General features: G+C 32.0%; 1 protein-coding gene across 1 annotated transcript in view; it reads left to right on the top strand.

Moving 5' to 3' along the window:
* Positions 1-13,923, top strand: part of LOC145307420 (uncharacterized) — a 178,204-nt gene that overhangs the window by 138,230 nt on the left and 26,051 nt on the right. The window contains exons 16-18 of the mRNA XM_080149854.1: positions 13,117-13,215; positions 13,377-13,475; positions 13,651-13,749. Of these exons, the coding sequence (XP_080005980.1) occupies positions 13,117-13,215; positions 13,377-13,475; positions 13,651-13,749 (297 nt within the window). The remainder of the gene's footprint in view (positions 1-13,116; positions 13,216-13,376; positions 13,476-13,650; positions 13,750-13,923) is intronic.

A 13,923-nucleotide genomic window follows, 5' to 3' on the forward strand; every position in this document is an offset into this window, starting at 1 on the left:
AACCCATAGTTTCCATACATCATACGGAGGACTTCTTCATCGATGACGTCGTTGCGGAACCTCCTCCACATCAACATGTCCCCCTCGTACACGACGCCCATCAACCTGCGCTTGACCATAAACCAGAGGTCTAAACAGCGCCTGTCTACCCCCGGAAATGGGAGTAGATCAGGCACTGCCGCGAGGTTCAACAGCTGCTGGACGTCGGGTACGGGTACAGGATCATCTGCTTCTTCGCTGGTGTCAAGCATGGCGACGAGCTCCTGTACCTGAGCATGGAGGGGAGCATCCTCCTCACCTCCAGCATCTACCGGAATTCCCGGCGCTCCTCCTGGTATAGCACCTTGGCCTTGTCCTCCTTCCTCTTCTTCTTGATTTGACATCTTGGAAACAATTAAATCTTGACCTAATCTCCCCCATATTTATACCCCCCTTGTGTTTTAATACCATATATTATGTAATCTTTAATTAAATTTATTAATAAGTAATACACTTTCCCCACTTCCGCTTCCCGCTTATTTTCCCCTATGCTTTATAACCAATTGTTTTTCCTCCCGCCTTTTTTATGCGCTATACCAGGAAACCACTCCTCCCCCCACCCCCTTTTTTTTCCCCCCTTTGCCTATACCAAACAATACGCGCCGCTCAGTCTGACAAGTAGCCACGGTCGTGAATAAACCGCTCACTACGCCCCTTTTCTCCTTTCGATTTTCCCCCCCCCCATCCTCCCCTTTACCCTTTCAATTACCCTTTCAATTCTTTAACTTTTCCCCAATACTTAATCAAGTCTTTACTTTACCAACTTATATTCTTTTTATTTATTTCACTTCCTATTTTGATGCCAATACAATATTAATAATATTAATAGGTTTAACCCATAGCAACATATTAACAACATATTTACAGACATCCTATTACTTTACCCATTTCTTTTTTTATAATTAAAGTTCATTGCAAGATATCTAGGATTTATTAATAAAATAAAATTGATGAATTTATGGTATGTTTTAAAATAAGTACACAAAATAATTTTATTTTAATTCTAATTTTTAACAGTACTATTTCTCACTGAACAATTCATCTTAATAGCCATAGTTATTCAAAATTAGCAGCATAACTTTTCAAATGTTCTATTTTTCACGGGCATATCTTGTGGATATTTCTGTAGATTTTTTGTGGATATCTTTGTAGATATTTTTTGTAGATATTTTTCGTGGATGTTTTGTGGGTATTTTTGAGGATATCTTGTATATGAAGTTGTAGAGAATTTGACCGTCACTGGTCCTGGACCGGTAATGGCCACTTTCTAGAGTTAAAGTTGGAGACATGCCCCCTCTTGAGCAGTAATCTGCTGAGCAATTTCACCCAATTTATTTTCATGATACTCCATGTCCTTGTTTGGATTGTACAGAGTGAGTGCCAACTCGGTTTCAAGATAACCCTGCTGGTATAGTAGACGGGCTACCTCACGACGCACTTCCTCGCTGACATTGTCACCATTAACTATATTGAGAAGTCGTTGATATGTTATTGTCAATCGATTGCGTAGCGGCTGCCACATTTGTTGGTATTCTTCCTCTTCGAACATTTTTCGTGCCTAAACAATAGTAAGATTAAGACTCTACTAAAAGCAAAGCTATGACCAAAATTAAGCACACGACAGCGCGCCACAGTTTTTTATCTTTACCATGACCCACTTTCACCCCTCTCTTTTATAAAAAAAGGCGTGATTAATATAACGTTTTTTGGGAACCAACCCCTCTCCCCTCTCCCCCAATCCCCCCCACGTCCCACTACATGTTTGTACCCCATTCACAGCTATGCTGTGACTAGTTCTCAAAACACAAAAATCAGATTCCGGAGGAATCGAACCTTACACACTTAGGGGACACGCTCCCTTCACCTCAAAATACCAAAATCAGATTCCGTAGGAATCGCATATGACCTATATTTTTATTTTTTTGTACACTAGTGGATTTTTATATCCCTTCCCAAGAAATAAAACTCAGATTCCGTAGGAATCGAAACCAATCATTACTCCTTGTTCACTTAGGTACCTAAATACGTCACATAGGTACGGTTTATTATCTATAGACACATCTTCTAAGTATTTTATTTATTGGTATTGGACCAGCGTTGTCGCGATATTTATCGTTACCCTGTAATTATTAGTGTGGAGATGTCCTTAGACACGGACAAACCCCACTCTATAATGAAAATAATTTGTTACAAAGGAAACTGTCTGGGTAGAGTTGATAAGGGATCACAACGGGAATAGCAACTTCTCACGAAGGTTTTGGTTCCTTAATTGTTCCGAATTTATGCTTGGAGGAGTTGCAACTGACAGTAGGAGGATGTCTGAAATACAGAGCAAGATACTGTATTTATTATTATTATCATTATTGTTAAGATTGTTTTGCACATATAACATTGTATCGGCTTGGCAAGCGTCAAAGTACACCAGTGGCTCCACAACCCTTAAAGGGTTATGCCAACTATCTGGTACAATGTTGCATGGAATTTTTCTTGTAAAATGATATTTTCATCCTATTCGAACTGGCCTGGCAACTAGGTGGAGACGAAGTTCGGCCAATTCCATGCTAGGTACTTAAAAATAGTTATTATGTAAATTGTTCTTAAACTTGAATCAAACAAACCAGAAGAATCAAACCAATCAAAGCATAGTAACTTAATGTATGATATATACTTAATAAAACATGTTGTACCTTTGAGGAAAATAAATCTTATCTTATCTTATCTTAAAATCTTGGAGAAAATATAGATTCATATAGATATATACAAATTCAAATACAGTATGCTTAATACTTGATTACATATAAGGATGCCATTCGCCATTTCAGAAATCAAATAAATAGTACAATTATTTCATTAAATAAAAGATTAAAATGACCACATGGACTTTCTGATAACATCTTTTTTTCAGATTTTAATGGAATGTTTAAAGGTTTCAGACAAACAGGATGTTTCTTAAAATAAAATTACCTCTAATTAAGATCAAAATAATTGGTTGAAAAATTTAAATACTGTTAGTTAGTAGGGAGAAAGGGAACATTGGGCTGTTTATTACACTAGTCCCCAAAGCTTTAAATAATGTTTTTATTCGTTGGCTCAACAACATTAGGGACTTTCATGAAATTTTAAAATTGAGTGTCCTAACGTTTTAACCACAAATTGTAATCTAAAGAAGGAGTAATTTTGTATATAATCATTGGGGTTGTACATTAATTTATCGGTCATTGTCTTATCCCTTTACATTCCTGTTTGGTTAGTTTAAATTGTAGGCGCTGTCCATTTGGATCTTATAAGAAAATTGGCGATAAAATAAGATTACTATGATGGCAAATTAACAAAATTATCAATTCTGTGGGTTTTAAAGGGCGAATATAGGTTTGATATAATATGAGCTTATTTCAAAGGTGCCATTATATAGATTATAAATAACTTAAGGATATTGACATATCTAATTGTATAAGTCTGTTTATAGCTTAAAACCTTTCTAACTCAAGATAATATTATGTAATAAGTGTGGTTCCCTAAGAACCCAATTACCCTAGCATCACACAAGGCTTCGTAGCAAGGTTGAATTAAAAAGCTTTCGTAAAGGATAGTCGTAATAACGTGGAAACTAATTAATCAGGGGTAAATATACCCATCACTAGTCGCCGGAAGGAAAAAGCAGTTTTTTGAAACAGGCTCTCTGAGATTATTACAGATTCTGATATATACATATATAGACTAATGAAAAATGCAAAAAACGAAATCAAAAGCGTTCCTTCTTGGGAGAAAATCCGGGAAAAAGATTTTAGCTATTTTTAACCTAAAATTCACACTGGCAAGCCTGCATAGAAATATACAGACATTTTAAACATGTCATTGCTCAGCACCTAGAAGTGGTAGAAATATGCTACGCATATTATTGGAAAGCTTATAACCTCTAGTTTCCATATTGGTATATAACGTTTTTGTACTATTATTATTTTTTGAGCTATCCTCTGAAGTATACACAAGTTTTAAAAATGCAGTTTTTTCATGAATTTTAAGTTTGATACTTGTTACACAAACTTTTTAAAAATTGTATTGCTTAGCACCTAGGAGTTATATAATTATTTTATATAGGTATATTTATATATTTTGGGTGCATTTAATTTTAGCTTAATTAAAAATAGTCTTTGAAATGTGTATAGTTTGTAGTAAGAACCAAGGAGGGAGGGGGGGGGGGGGAGTTTATACACTTTTTGGCAATGAAATTCAGTATAAAATTTTGCTCTGGATGTTTTTGGGCTTGTTGTTATAGATATTAACATGATTCTTTTTGTAAGATCTCTTATATGATTAAATCTACCAGAATAAATATTGAAAATTGAATTTTGGCACTATCCTTCTAGGGGCTAGTGGGGTAAAACAGCTCCAAAACACTAACATCTAAGGTCTGAACTTATTTTTAGAGATATCAAACTAATTTTTTTGTAAACTTTGTTTTGCATAATTAAGCTAAGTAGTTACTAAAGATTTCATTTTTCCACTTTTCTTCTTGGTACTTGTGTGTTTTAGCACTCCCCAAAACACAAATATTATAAGTTATGAGCCTATCAAGATGATTTTTTTAATTAAAAATTTATTCTTATACTTGAGATACATAGCCACTAAAGATTTTGCCCTGGCTGTTTGGACTTGTTGTTATAGTTATCAAATGATTCTTTTTTTAAATTTTCTTATATGATTGGATCTATCTGTAAAACTTTAAAAATTTTATTTTTGGCACTTTCCTTCTAGGGGCTTGTGGGGTAAAAAGCCAATAAAACACTAAAGTTATAAGCTATGAGATTATTTTAAAAGATATCAAGCTAATATTTCTAATGTAAACATTTTTCACATAATTGAACTAAGTAGCTATTACAGATTTCAATTTGGCACTTTTCTTCTAGAGTCTAGTGGGGTTAAACATCCCCCAAATACAAATATTAGGAGTTCTGAGCTTATTTTCAAAGATATCATGTTGAACTTTAATGAATGATTATTTAGTCCAGTTATTTAACAAAATCAGCCCAATAATTTTTTTTAAAGGCCCAGAACTTAAAGTTTTAGTAGTTTTGGGGGCAGTTTCACCACACTAGCCCCTAGAGAGATTAGTGGTTATGTATCTTAATTATGTGAATAAATTTTGAATTAAAAAAATCATCTTGATATCTTTAAAAATAGGCTCATAACTTATAATTTTAGTGTTTTGGGGGCTGTTATAAACTGCTAGCCCCTAGAAGGAAAGTGCCAAAGTGAAATCTTTAGTGGCTACTTAGCTCAAATATGCACAAAAAATGAGCTTGATATTTCTAAAAATAAGTTCAGACCTTAGATGTTAGTGTTTTGGAGCTGTTTTACCCCACTAGCCCCTAGAAGGATAGTGCCAAAATTCAATTTCAAATATTTTTACTGGTAGATTTAATCATATAAGAGATCTTACAAAGAGAATCATGTAAATAACTATAACAACAAACCCAAAAACATCTAGAGCAAAATTTTATACATAAATTCATTGCCTATAAGTGTATAAACTCCCCCCCCCCCTGGCCTCCTTCCTTGGCTCTTACTACAATGTCAAACCACACACAAAGCTAAAATTCAATGCACCCAAAATATATAAATATACCTATATAAAATAATTATATAACTCCTAGGTGCTAAGCAATATAATTTTTAAAAGGTTTGTGTAACAAGTGTCAAACTTAAAATTCAAGAAAAAACTGCATTTATTAAACTTGTGTATACTTCAGAGGATAGCTCAAAAAATAATAATAGTACAAAAACGTTATATACCAATATGGAAACTAGAGGTTATAGGCTTTCCAATGGTATGCATAGCATTTTTCTACCACTTCTAGGTGCTGAGCAATGACATGTTTAAAATGTCTGTATATTTCTATGCAGGCTTGCCAATGTGAATTTTAGGTTAAAAATAGCTAAAATCTTTTTCCCGGATTTTCTCCCAAGAAGGAACGCTTTTAATTTCGTTTTTTGCATTTTTCATTAGTCTATATATGTATATATCAGAATCTGTAATAATCTCAGAGAGCCTGTTTCAAAAAACTGCTTTTTCCTTCCGGCGACTAGTGCCATCTTCTACCTTAATACAAATTATATAAAGTAAAATATTTAAAAGTTTAAAAAAACATCAAATAATGTAAAAAGTAAAAAAAAAATAATTGATAAAATTTTCTTGGAGGAAGAATGATTTCAAATCCCTGTTTTTTTAAGGTTCGTGTGAGTGTGTGTTAAAATTGCGTACATCAGGGTTTTTATATTTTCCAGAATTAACCAATGATCTTTGTACAGAAAATAAACTTTAAGACATATTATTTACCCTAGTCAAAACTTTTACGCAAATTATTTCTACGCTTTTAAAAAATTGAATTAAAGAGTATATAATCTAAAATAATAAACATTTAAATTATCTTTTAAGGTGCGTGCCATTGTAATAGTCAATCAAACTTAAGCAAAATAGTCAAAAAAAAAGTCTTGTAAAGGGCTAAAATAAACCGTTTGTCGTCAATCTCATTTATCATATGTTCAATTGAAACAGAAAATTGCAAAATCTACTTAAGGATTTTTTTTAATTTTTAAATTTGGCATAGATATTCTAAAAGTATGAAATGGCACCTTTCATATAAGCTCATATCATATCAAACCTATATTCGCCCTTTAAAATTAATGGTTGAAAAGTTTAGACAATGCTAGTTTGTATACAAACAAATCAAGTCCCAAACGTGTAAAAAGAGACAAAAATGTTTTTTGGGGCCAGTATAATTTACAGTCCAATGTCTCCTCCCTCCCTGGCTGTCACTCTACAATTGCTTGAGTTCGTTTACCCTGCAATTTGTTGAGCTTTTGCATTTGTGGATGTTGTCATCCTTGTTTGTTTATTAAATATTTTACCTTAGTTAATGCTTATAACATTTTCATTTTTCAGATGCAAATAAAAACTAAAATTTTATTTTTAAAGTTCACGGATTTTTCACTTTTTATTTGATGGATTTTTTTCATTAAATTTAATGTTTAGGTAAAAAACAAAGATGGCAACATCAACATAGGTGAAATTAGACAGACAGACAGACGGACAAATAAATGATAATATCAAATAATTACTTTAAGTCTTTTATTTTAATATTTTGATTTTTAAACCTTTTTTAGTAACAAATTTTATTTGATAAAATTATCAGATTGATCAGATTTTTGGAATCCTGATTTTTAGGATAACAAAGTACAATGCTATAAGCGAAGTCTTAAATCAAGTCCTAAAAATGTAAACGTGTCCTTAAATATATTCAGTATTTAAGCAGTTTTCAACAAATTTACTTTCAATTTTGTTTCGACTTTTAACTAACACTCTAAAAGTGTTAATGTTCGTTTGTCCCATTATTTTATAGCTTCGCTTTTATGGATAAAAAGCTTGCTTAAATGAAAAAATCATTTCTTAAAGCTAGATCTATATAAACAAACTAGCGGCTTCACCCCTGAGAGGCCTCTAGGGGCAATTGAGATTGTAGAATGTAAAATTTTACCCCCCTCCCCTCCCCCCAATTTTAGTTTAATTTTAAAAAACAGCAAAAGTAAAAATATCAAGGATGACAACATCTAAAAATGCGAAGCTCTGAAATCAAGAAGAGAGATGACATTAGGCTGTTTATTACAATTGTCCCCAAAGTTTTTTTATCCGTAGGATTATTAACTTTTGAGACTTTTAATAAATTCTCATTGGTTGGTTCATAAGTTGAGTGTCCAAATGTTTCAACCACTAATTGAAAATGCACAGAAGGGGTAATTTTGTGTATTTTGTACATCAATTTATCGGCCATTGTCTTATCACTTAAGATCCCTACCCTAAAATAGGAGGACAAACGCTTGTAGAGTTTCAGATCTGAATAAATGTAGAAAATTGTAAGTAAGTGCTTAAATCTTTGTAATAAAGTAACAGGATGTTTGACTGTGTGTTTGTATGTTCTAGCTAACCGCTAGCTGATCAGGTTCTCCTTAACAGAGTAGCTTCTCATAGGTCCCGGGAAGGTTTATAACTATTTTGGGAGGGTATTACCACCCTCCCAAGAGAAATCACAAAAAATCAAACAACAAAAAATTTCCACAAAGACTTTAACACAACATAGTCAATTATTTCTTAAATTTGATATTTAAATTAAAAACAAAAATACATTTAAGTCCCACTAGAGGCCTCTAGGGGGCGTAGCCGCTAGTAAAGGATAAACAAAGGACATACTTACTTTTAGGCCCTAAATGATGAACAGGATCATATAAAAAGTTGTTGCCATAAAAGCTAAATATCTGCATATTTTAAATAGACCGCACATACATTCAGGTAATGAGTAGATAGTTGCTATGTTTACCTAACTGTTAAAGGAATCATCATGCAATGTTTAAAATCGATTTAACAACTCTAACATGTTTAAATTAATGAAATTTTAACTGTGGGTTTATATTTCTTTTAGGGGAGGAGTTGTCCCCCACCCCTTTTTATTTTTTTGGGGTATAGCTATTTTTTTTCATGGCGATTTCGATTTGGAGGAACTTTGAGAGGCTACAATTTAAAGGAAAACCATATCAGTTCAGCAAGATCCTTTGGTAGACACACACACATACAGATGGCTCATTATTTATGAAAAAAAACATTTTTCTGCATGAGGTCTCATATTTTGATAAAAACTTCCAGTCTCATTCGTTTGGTCATAAAACTAAGAATGTAACTTTTTATATCCATTTAAAGTCCGATTTTTTGCGCATTTTCTCACTGTGGTGTTTTCACAATGAAAAAAAGGCATTTTTTCGTGATTTTCAAGTTTAAAATTTTTACATTAATTTTCAACTTACATACATGTTTTATATATCAAATTAATCCCCCAGATGAGTACAATATAGAAATTTTCTTAAAAATCACAAAAATTATGAATTACAGGGTGTCACAAGAATAATGTCAAAACATGTTTTTTTAACTTTTGACACTAACACACAAAATATTTTGCCCATTTTTCGCCTTGAGAGTGATTATCATCCATTTTAAATACATATGAAGTAAATTTGGCGTGGGCACTCCATATTTGGACTCCTGAGAAATTTTTGAAACACCCTGTAAAAGTGATTTTTGCGTCTGTAAAGCTAAAAATTGGTCCAAATTGATTAACTTTCTTATATTGTAATACTTATAATTTAGTAACATGATGTCTGTCTGTTTGCACTGACAGATTTCGCTAAGCGCTGAACTGATAAGGTTCTCCTTTACAGAGCTGAGCAACAGTAAAAACTAATTTTAAAATTCCCATAAAAAGTTAATCAGGGGCTTAATTCAAATTTAGGCTCTGCAGTCTGATTCTACTGGTGTCATAGTATATTTTGATATATGTTTTAAAAATAGGTTAAAAACAGTTTAAGATCTCAATAACTACTGAACTGATAAGGTTCTCCTTTACAGGGTAGCTTCACATAGGTCCTGGGAAGGTTTATAACAATTTTGGAGGAGGGTACAACCACCCTCCCAAGAGAAAAAAAACCTAAAAAATTACCTTCCCTCCCAAAAAAATTAAATAAAATTTTTAAACTAAAATAATAATTGGGTTGGGTGGGAGTTTGTCGACTCCCCTGGCCTCCCCCCTAAACTTTTTTACGTTATAAAAAAAAAATGAATTTAAAAAAAGGTTTTAGGATTCAACTTCCCCCATCCTTAAGTGCCTCTAGAGGCCTCTTTGGGCGTAGCCATTATTTATCTATAATACAAAGTTATATATATAAAGTATTAATTTTTTTCTGAAGCTTGAGATCTCAATAACTTGAGGAAAGCTTCACACATGTCCTAGAAATATTTCTAACTATTTTTAAAAATTTACCCCCCCCCCTCCCCTCCAAAAAAATGGGTTATTGAATTAAACTCCCCCTTCCCCAAGTACCCCTAGAGGCCTGTAGGGGCGTAGCCGTTAGTGTTTTTTATATTGAGGAAATTAATTCAGTGAATTACACTTTTTTGTAATTTTGTAAATTACACAAATTTTCATTGGTGGCACTGAACATAGTACAAGCTGGAAAAATACAGGGCTCTAAAGGGATAAGACAATGGCCAATAAGTTGATGTACATCCCCAATGATGATACATAAAATAATCCCTTATGTAGATTACAATGAGTGTATTAAACTAAATCAACCAACTAATCAAAATTCAATAAAAGTCCTTAAAGTTGTTGAGCCTATGAATAAGAAAACGTTATTGTAAAACTTTGGGGACTAGTATAATAAACAGTTCAAAGTCCCCTCCATCCCTGGGAAAAATACTTAATTATCAAGGTCGACAAGATTCTACACACACACACATGCACACACACACAAACATACACACACACATACATACACACACACGCACATACAGATACACACACACAGACACACACACACAGAACACACTACACACATACACACACACACACACATACAGATGCACACACACAGACACACACACAAAATGAACCAAGTGCTTTAGTTACTTATAGACTTTTGATAAGTTAACATGAATAAACTAAGCTTAGTGAGTTAACAAAATTTAGTAGCAAAACTGCTCTGTAACACAGTGTGTGTCTGTATGTCTAATCAGAGAGAGAGGGGACAATGTGCTGTTAATTACACTAGTCCACAAAAGTTTTACAATAACATTTTCTTATTTATTGGCTTAACAATTTTGGGAACTTTTGTAGATTTTGATTGATTAGTCCATTAAGTTGAGTGTCAACACGTTTCAACCATTGTAAATCTACAGACGGAATCGGCCATTGTCTTATCCCTTGCAATCCCTGGTGTGTTTGTTTGTCTAATAAATTTTTAAACTTTCCTAATTGCACTGTTACAGGAATCATCATCCAAAGTTTGAAAATTTATAGGACATTCTAACATGCATAAATTAACTAAAAGTTAACCATGAAGTGACATACAAATTGACAGATGCACAGACCATAATTTGAGAAAAGCTATGTGTTATAAAGATTACCAACTTTTTTATTTATTTTTCAACTAGATGCTACGCCCTTAGAGGCCTCTAGTGTCGCTTGATGAAGGGTGGGAGGGGTAGATTTTGACAATCGTTGAAACTTTAGATTTTGTTCTAAAAATATAAAAAATAAATTTTTTCTTGGGAGGATTTTGTGATTCATCATTGGGGATGTACATTAATTTATTTACCCTTGTATGATGTTGGTAATATATTTTTAGGTTTGTTTTATGTTGTATGTGGGTTGCAGCTTTTCAAGACCATTTTCTAACCTAGGTAAGTTTTCAAACCGATTAATATCTGGTGGATTAGAACCGGTTCTCAGCCTTACTATCCGCAGAAAGCTGTCTATAATATGATGCGATAAATGACTTTTACAGTATTGCTTCAAAACCAATTAATATCCAGTGGATTAATAACCGGTTCTCAGCCATACTGAAAAATTATGTATAGCATCGTATTATAACCAGTTTTCTACTAATATACAATTTACAATTTTTGTATAATTAAGGCAGTCCGGTCAGATAACAGTAAGCTTTTTTCTTTAATTTAGTCAGATTTGAATTGTCCTATCAATTTCAAACTTGGCATAGTGATTCCTGTATTAGTTAGGTACGATTTGGAAAGAGTAGCAACTTTAAAATCGTTAACAGAATGTACTTATGTTCATTTAAAACATGTCGATTTTTAATTATATTTGACACTAAATTTTCATATCTTATGAATATCTGATTTTTGGAATACTGATTCCTATTACAACAAGGCACAATTTTATAAGCAAAGCATCTCTATAGTGTCTTAAGCAGTATACTGTAATCAAGTAGTTTTGCAACAAATTTACTAACAATTTTGTTTAGACTTATGCATCTATATTCTGCTTATTCAGTTTTGACACTATTCAGTGTTAATGTTGGTTTGTCCTACCTTTACAGAGCTTTGCTTTTATTGATGTTGTCATCCTTGTGTATTTCTTTAAATTACAAATCATTTTATGTGATTAAATTTTTATGTGATATAGTTATTCTATTTATTTGATTTTTGGGAAACTGATTCCCATTACAACAAGGTATAAAGTCAATTAAAAATCATTTTGTTCAGATTTAAAGAGAAGCAATAAATTTTTAAGTGATATAAATATGCTTTTCATTTGGTTTTTAGAAAACTCATTCTTATTACAAAAAGGTACAATGTTATAATCTAGCATCTTTATAATGTCTTAAACAGTGTACTGTAATCAAACAGTTTTGCAACAAATTTACTTATAATTTTGTTTTGACTTATGCATCTATATTCTGCTTATTCAGATTTGTCACTTTTAAGTGATATAATTATCCTATTTATCTGATTTTGGAAAACTGATTCCTATTACCACAAGGTAAATGTCAATTGACAAATATTTCTTTTTAGATTTATTAGAAGCAGTAGAAACAGGATCTACTGGTGAAGTTATCAAGTTATTGGATGCTGGAGCTGATATTGAAGAGAAAAATTATTATGGTAGGCTTTAATCACTGCACACTGGTCTGAAATTGCTTTTTTTTATCAACATTTTGTTTTCAGCCGTTGTTGGTAAGCTTTAATCATTGGATTCATCTAAAGGGATAAGACAATGACCGATAAATTGATGTACAACCCATATAATGAAATACAATTATCACTTTAGTAGATTAAAATTAACGTTTGAAACGTTTGTACACTCAACTTAATGATCCAACCAATCAAACTTTAATAAATTAAAAGAGGATAAATTTGCATATCTATTACTGTATATCTATAATTCTACTCTGAGCTAATATAACTATTATATATATATATAGGTGAGTCAATTCTTATTCATGCAGTAAGGAGTGGAAACTTAGAAACAGTCAGACTACTTCTAAAATATGAAGCTGATGTCAACCATATAGATAATAAAGGTTAGTTGCATAATATTATTATACGATTATACCATTTATATATTGTATATTTAGTATATTCTATCTATCTATCTCTTTACACCTCTCTCTGTATATCTATAACTGTACTCTGAACTAAAGAATATATAATGTAACTAATATGTTTATATCTAGGTGAAACAAGTCTTATGGCTGCAGCACGGTATGGAAAAACAGAAGTAGTCAGAATACTTCTAGAACATGGAGCTGAAGTCAACCATGAAAATAATTATGGTTAGTTACATAATATTATTATACTATAATTATATAATGTATCTTTAGTATATTCTATCTATCTATCTATAGTCTATTTCTATCTATATATGTCTTTACACTGCTCTCTGTATATCTATAACTGTACTCTGAGCTAAAGAATATATAATATTTATATCTAGGTTACACAAGTCTTATGTATGCAGCAGGGTATGGAAACACAGAAACAGTCAGACTTCTTCTAGAATATAAAGCTGATGTACACAATAAAGACAACAGAGGTTAGTTACATAATATTATTATACTATATAGTGTATCTTTAGTATATTCTATCCATCTATATACATATTATATTCATTTAACTCTATATCTATCTATCTCTCCACATATATCTTTCTGTATATCTAGAACTCTGAACAACATAATATATAATGTAACTAATATGTTTATATCTAGGAATGACAAGTCTTATGCATGCAGCAACGAATGGATACACAGAAGTAATCAGAATACTTTTAGAACATGGAGCCAATGTGAACCATAAAGATAAATATGGTTAGTTACATAATAGCATTTTATTCTATATATAGTATCTTTAGTATATATTGTCCATGTATTCATTTATTTATCTATCTCTGCAACAAATAATGTATCTTTAGTATATTCTTTCTATCTATCTCTTTACACCTCTCTCTGTATATCTATAACTGTACTCTGAACTAAAGAATA

The sequence above is a fragment of the Acartia tonsa genome, chromosome 15 (genome assembly GCF_053477335.1).
Source record: "Acartia tonsa isolate MP-2025a chromosome 15, ASM5347733v1, whole genome shotgun sequence".
NCBI classification, from domain to species: Eukaryota; Metazoa; Arthropoda; class Copepoda; order Calanoida; family Acartiidae; genus Acartia; species Acartia tonsa.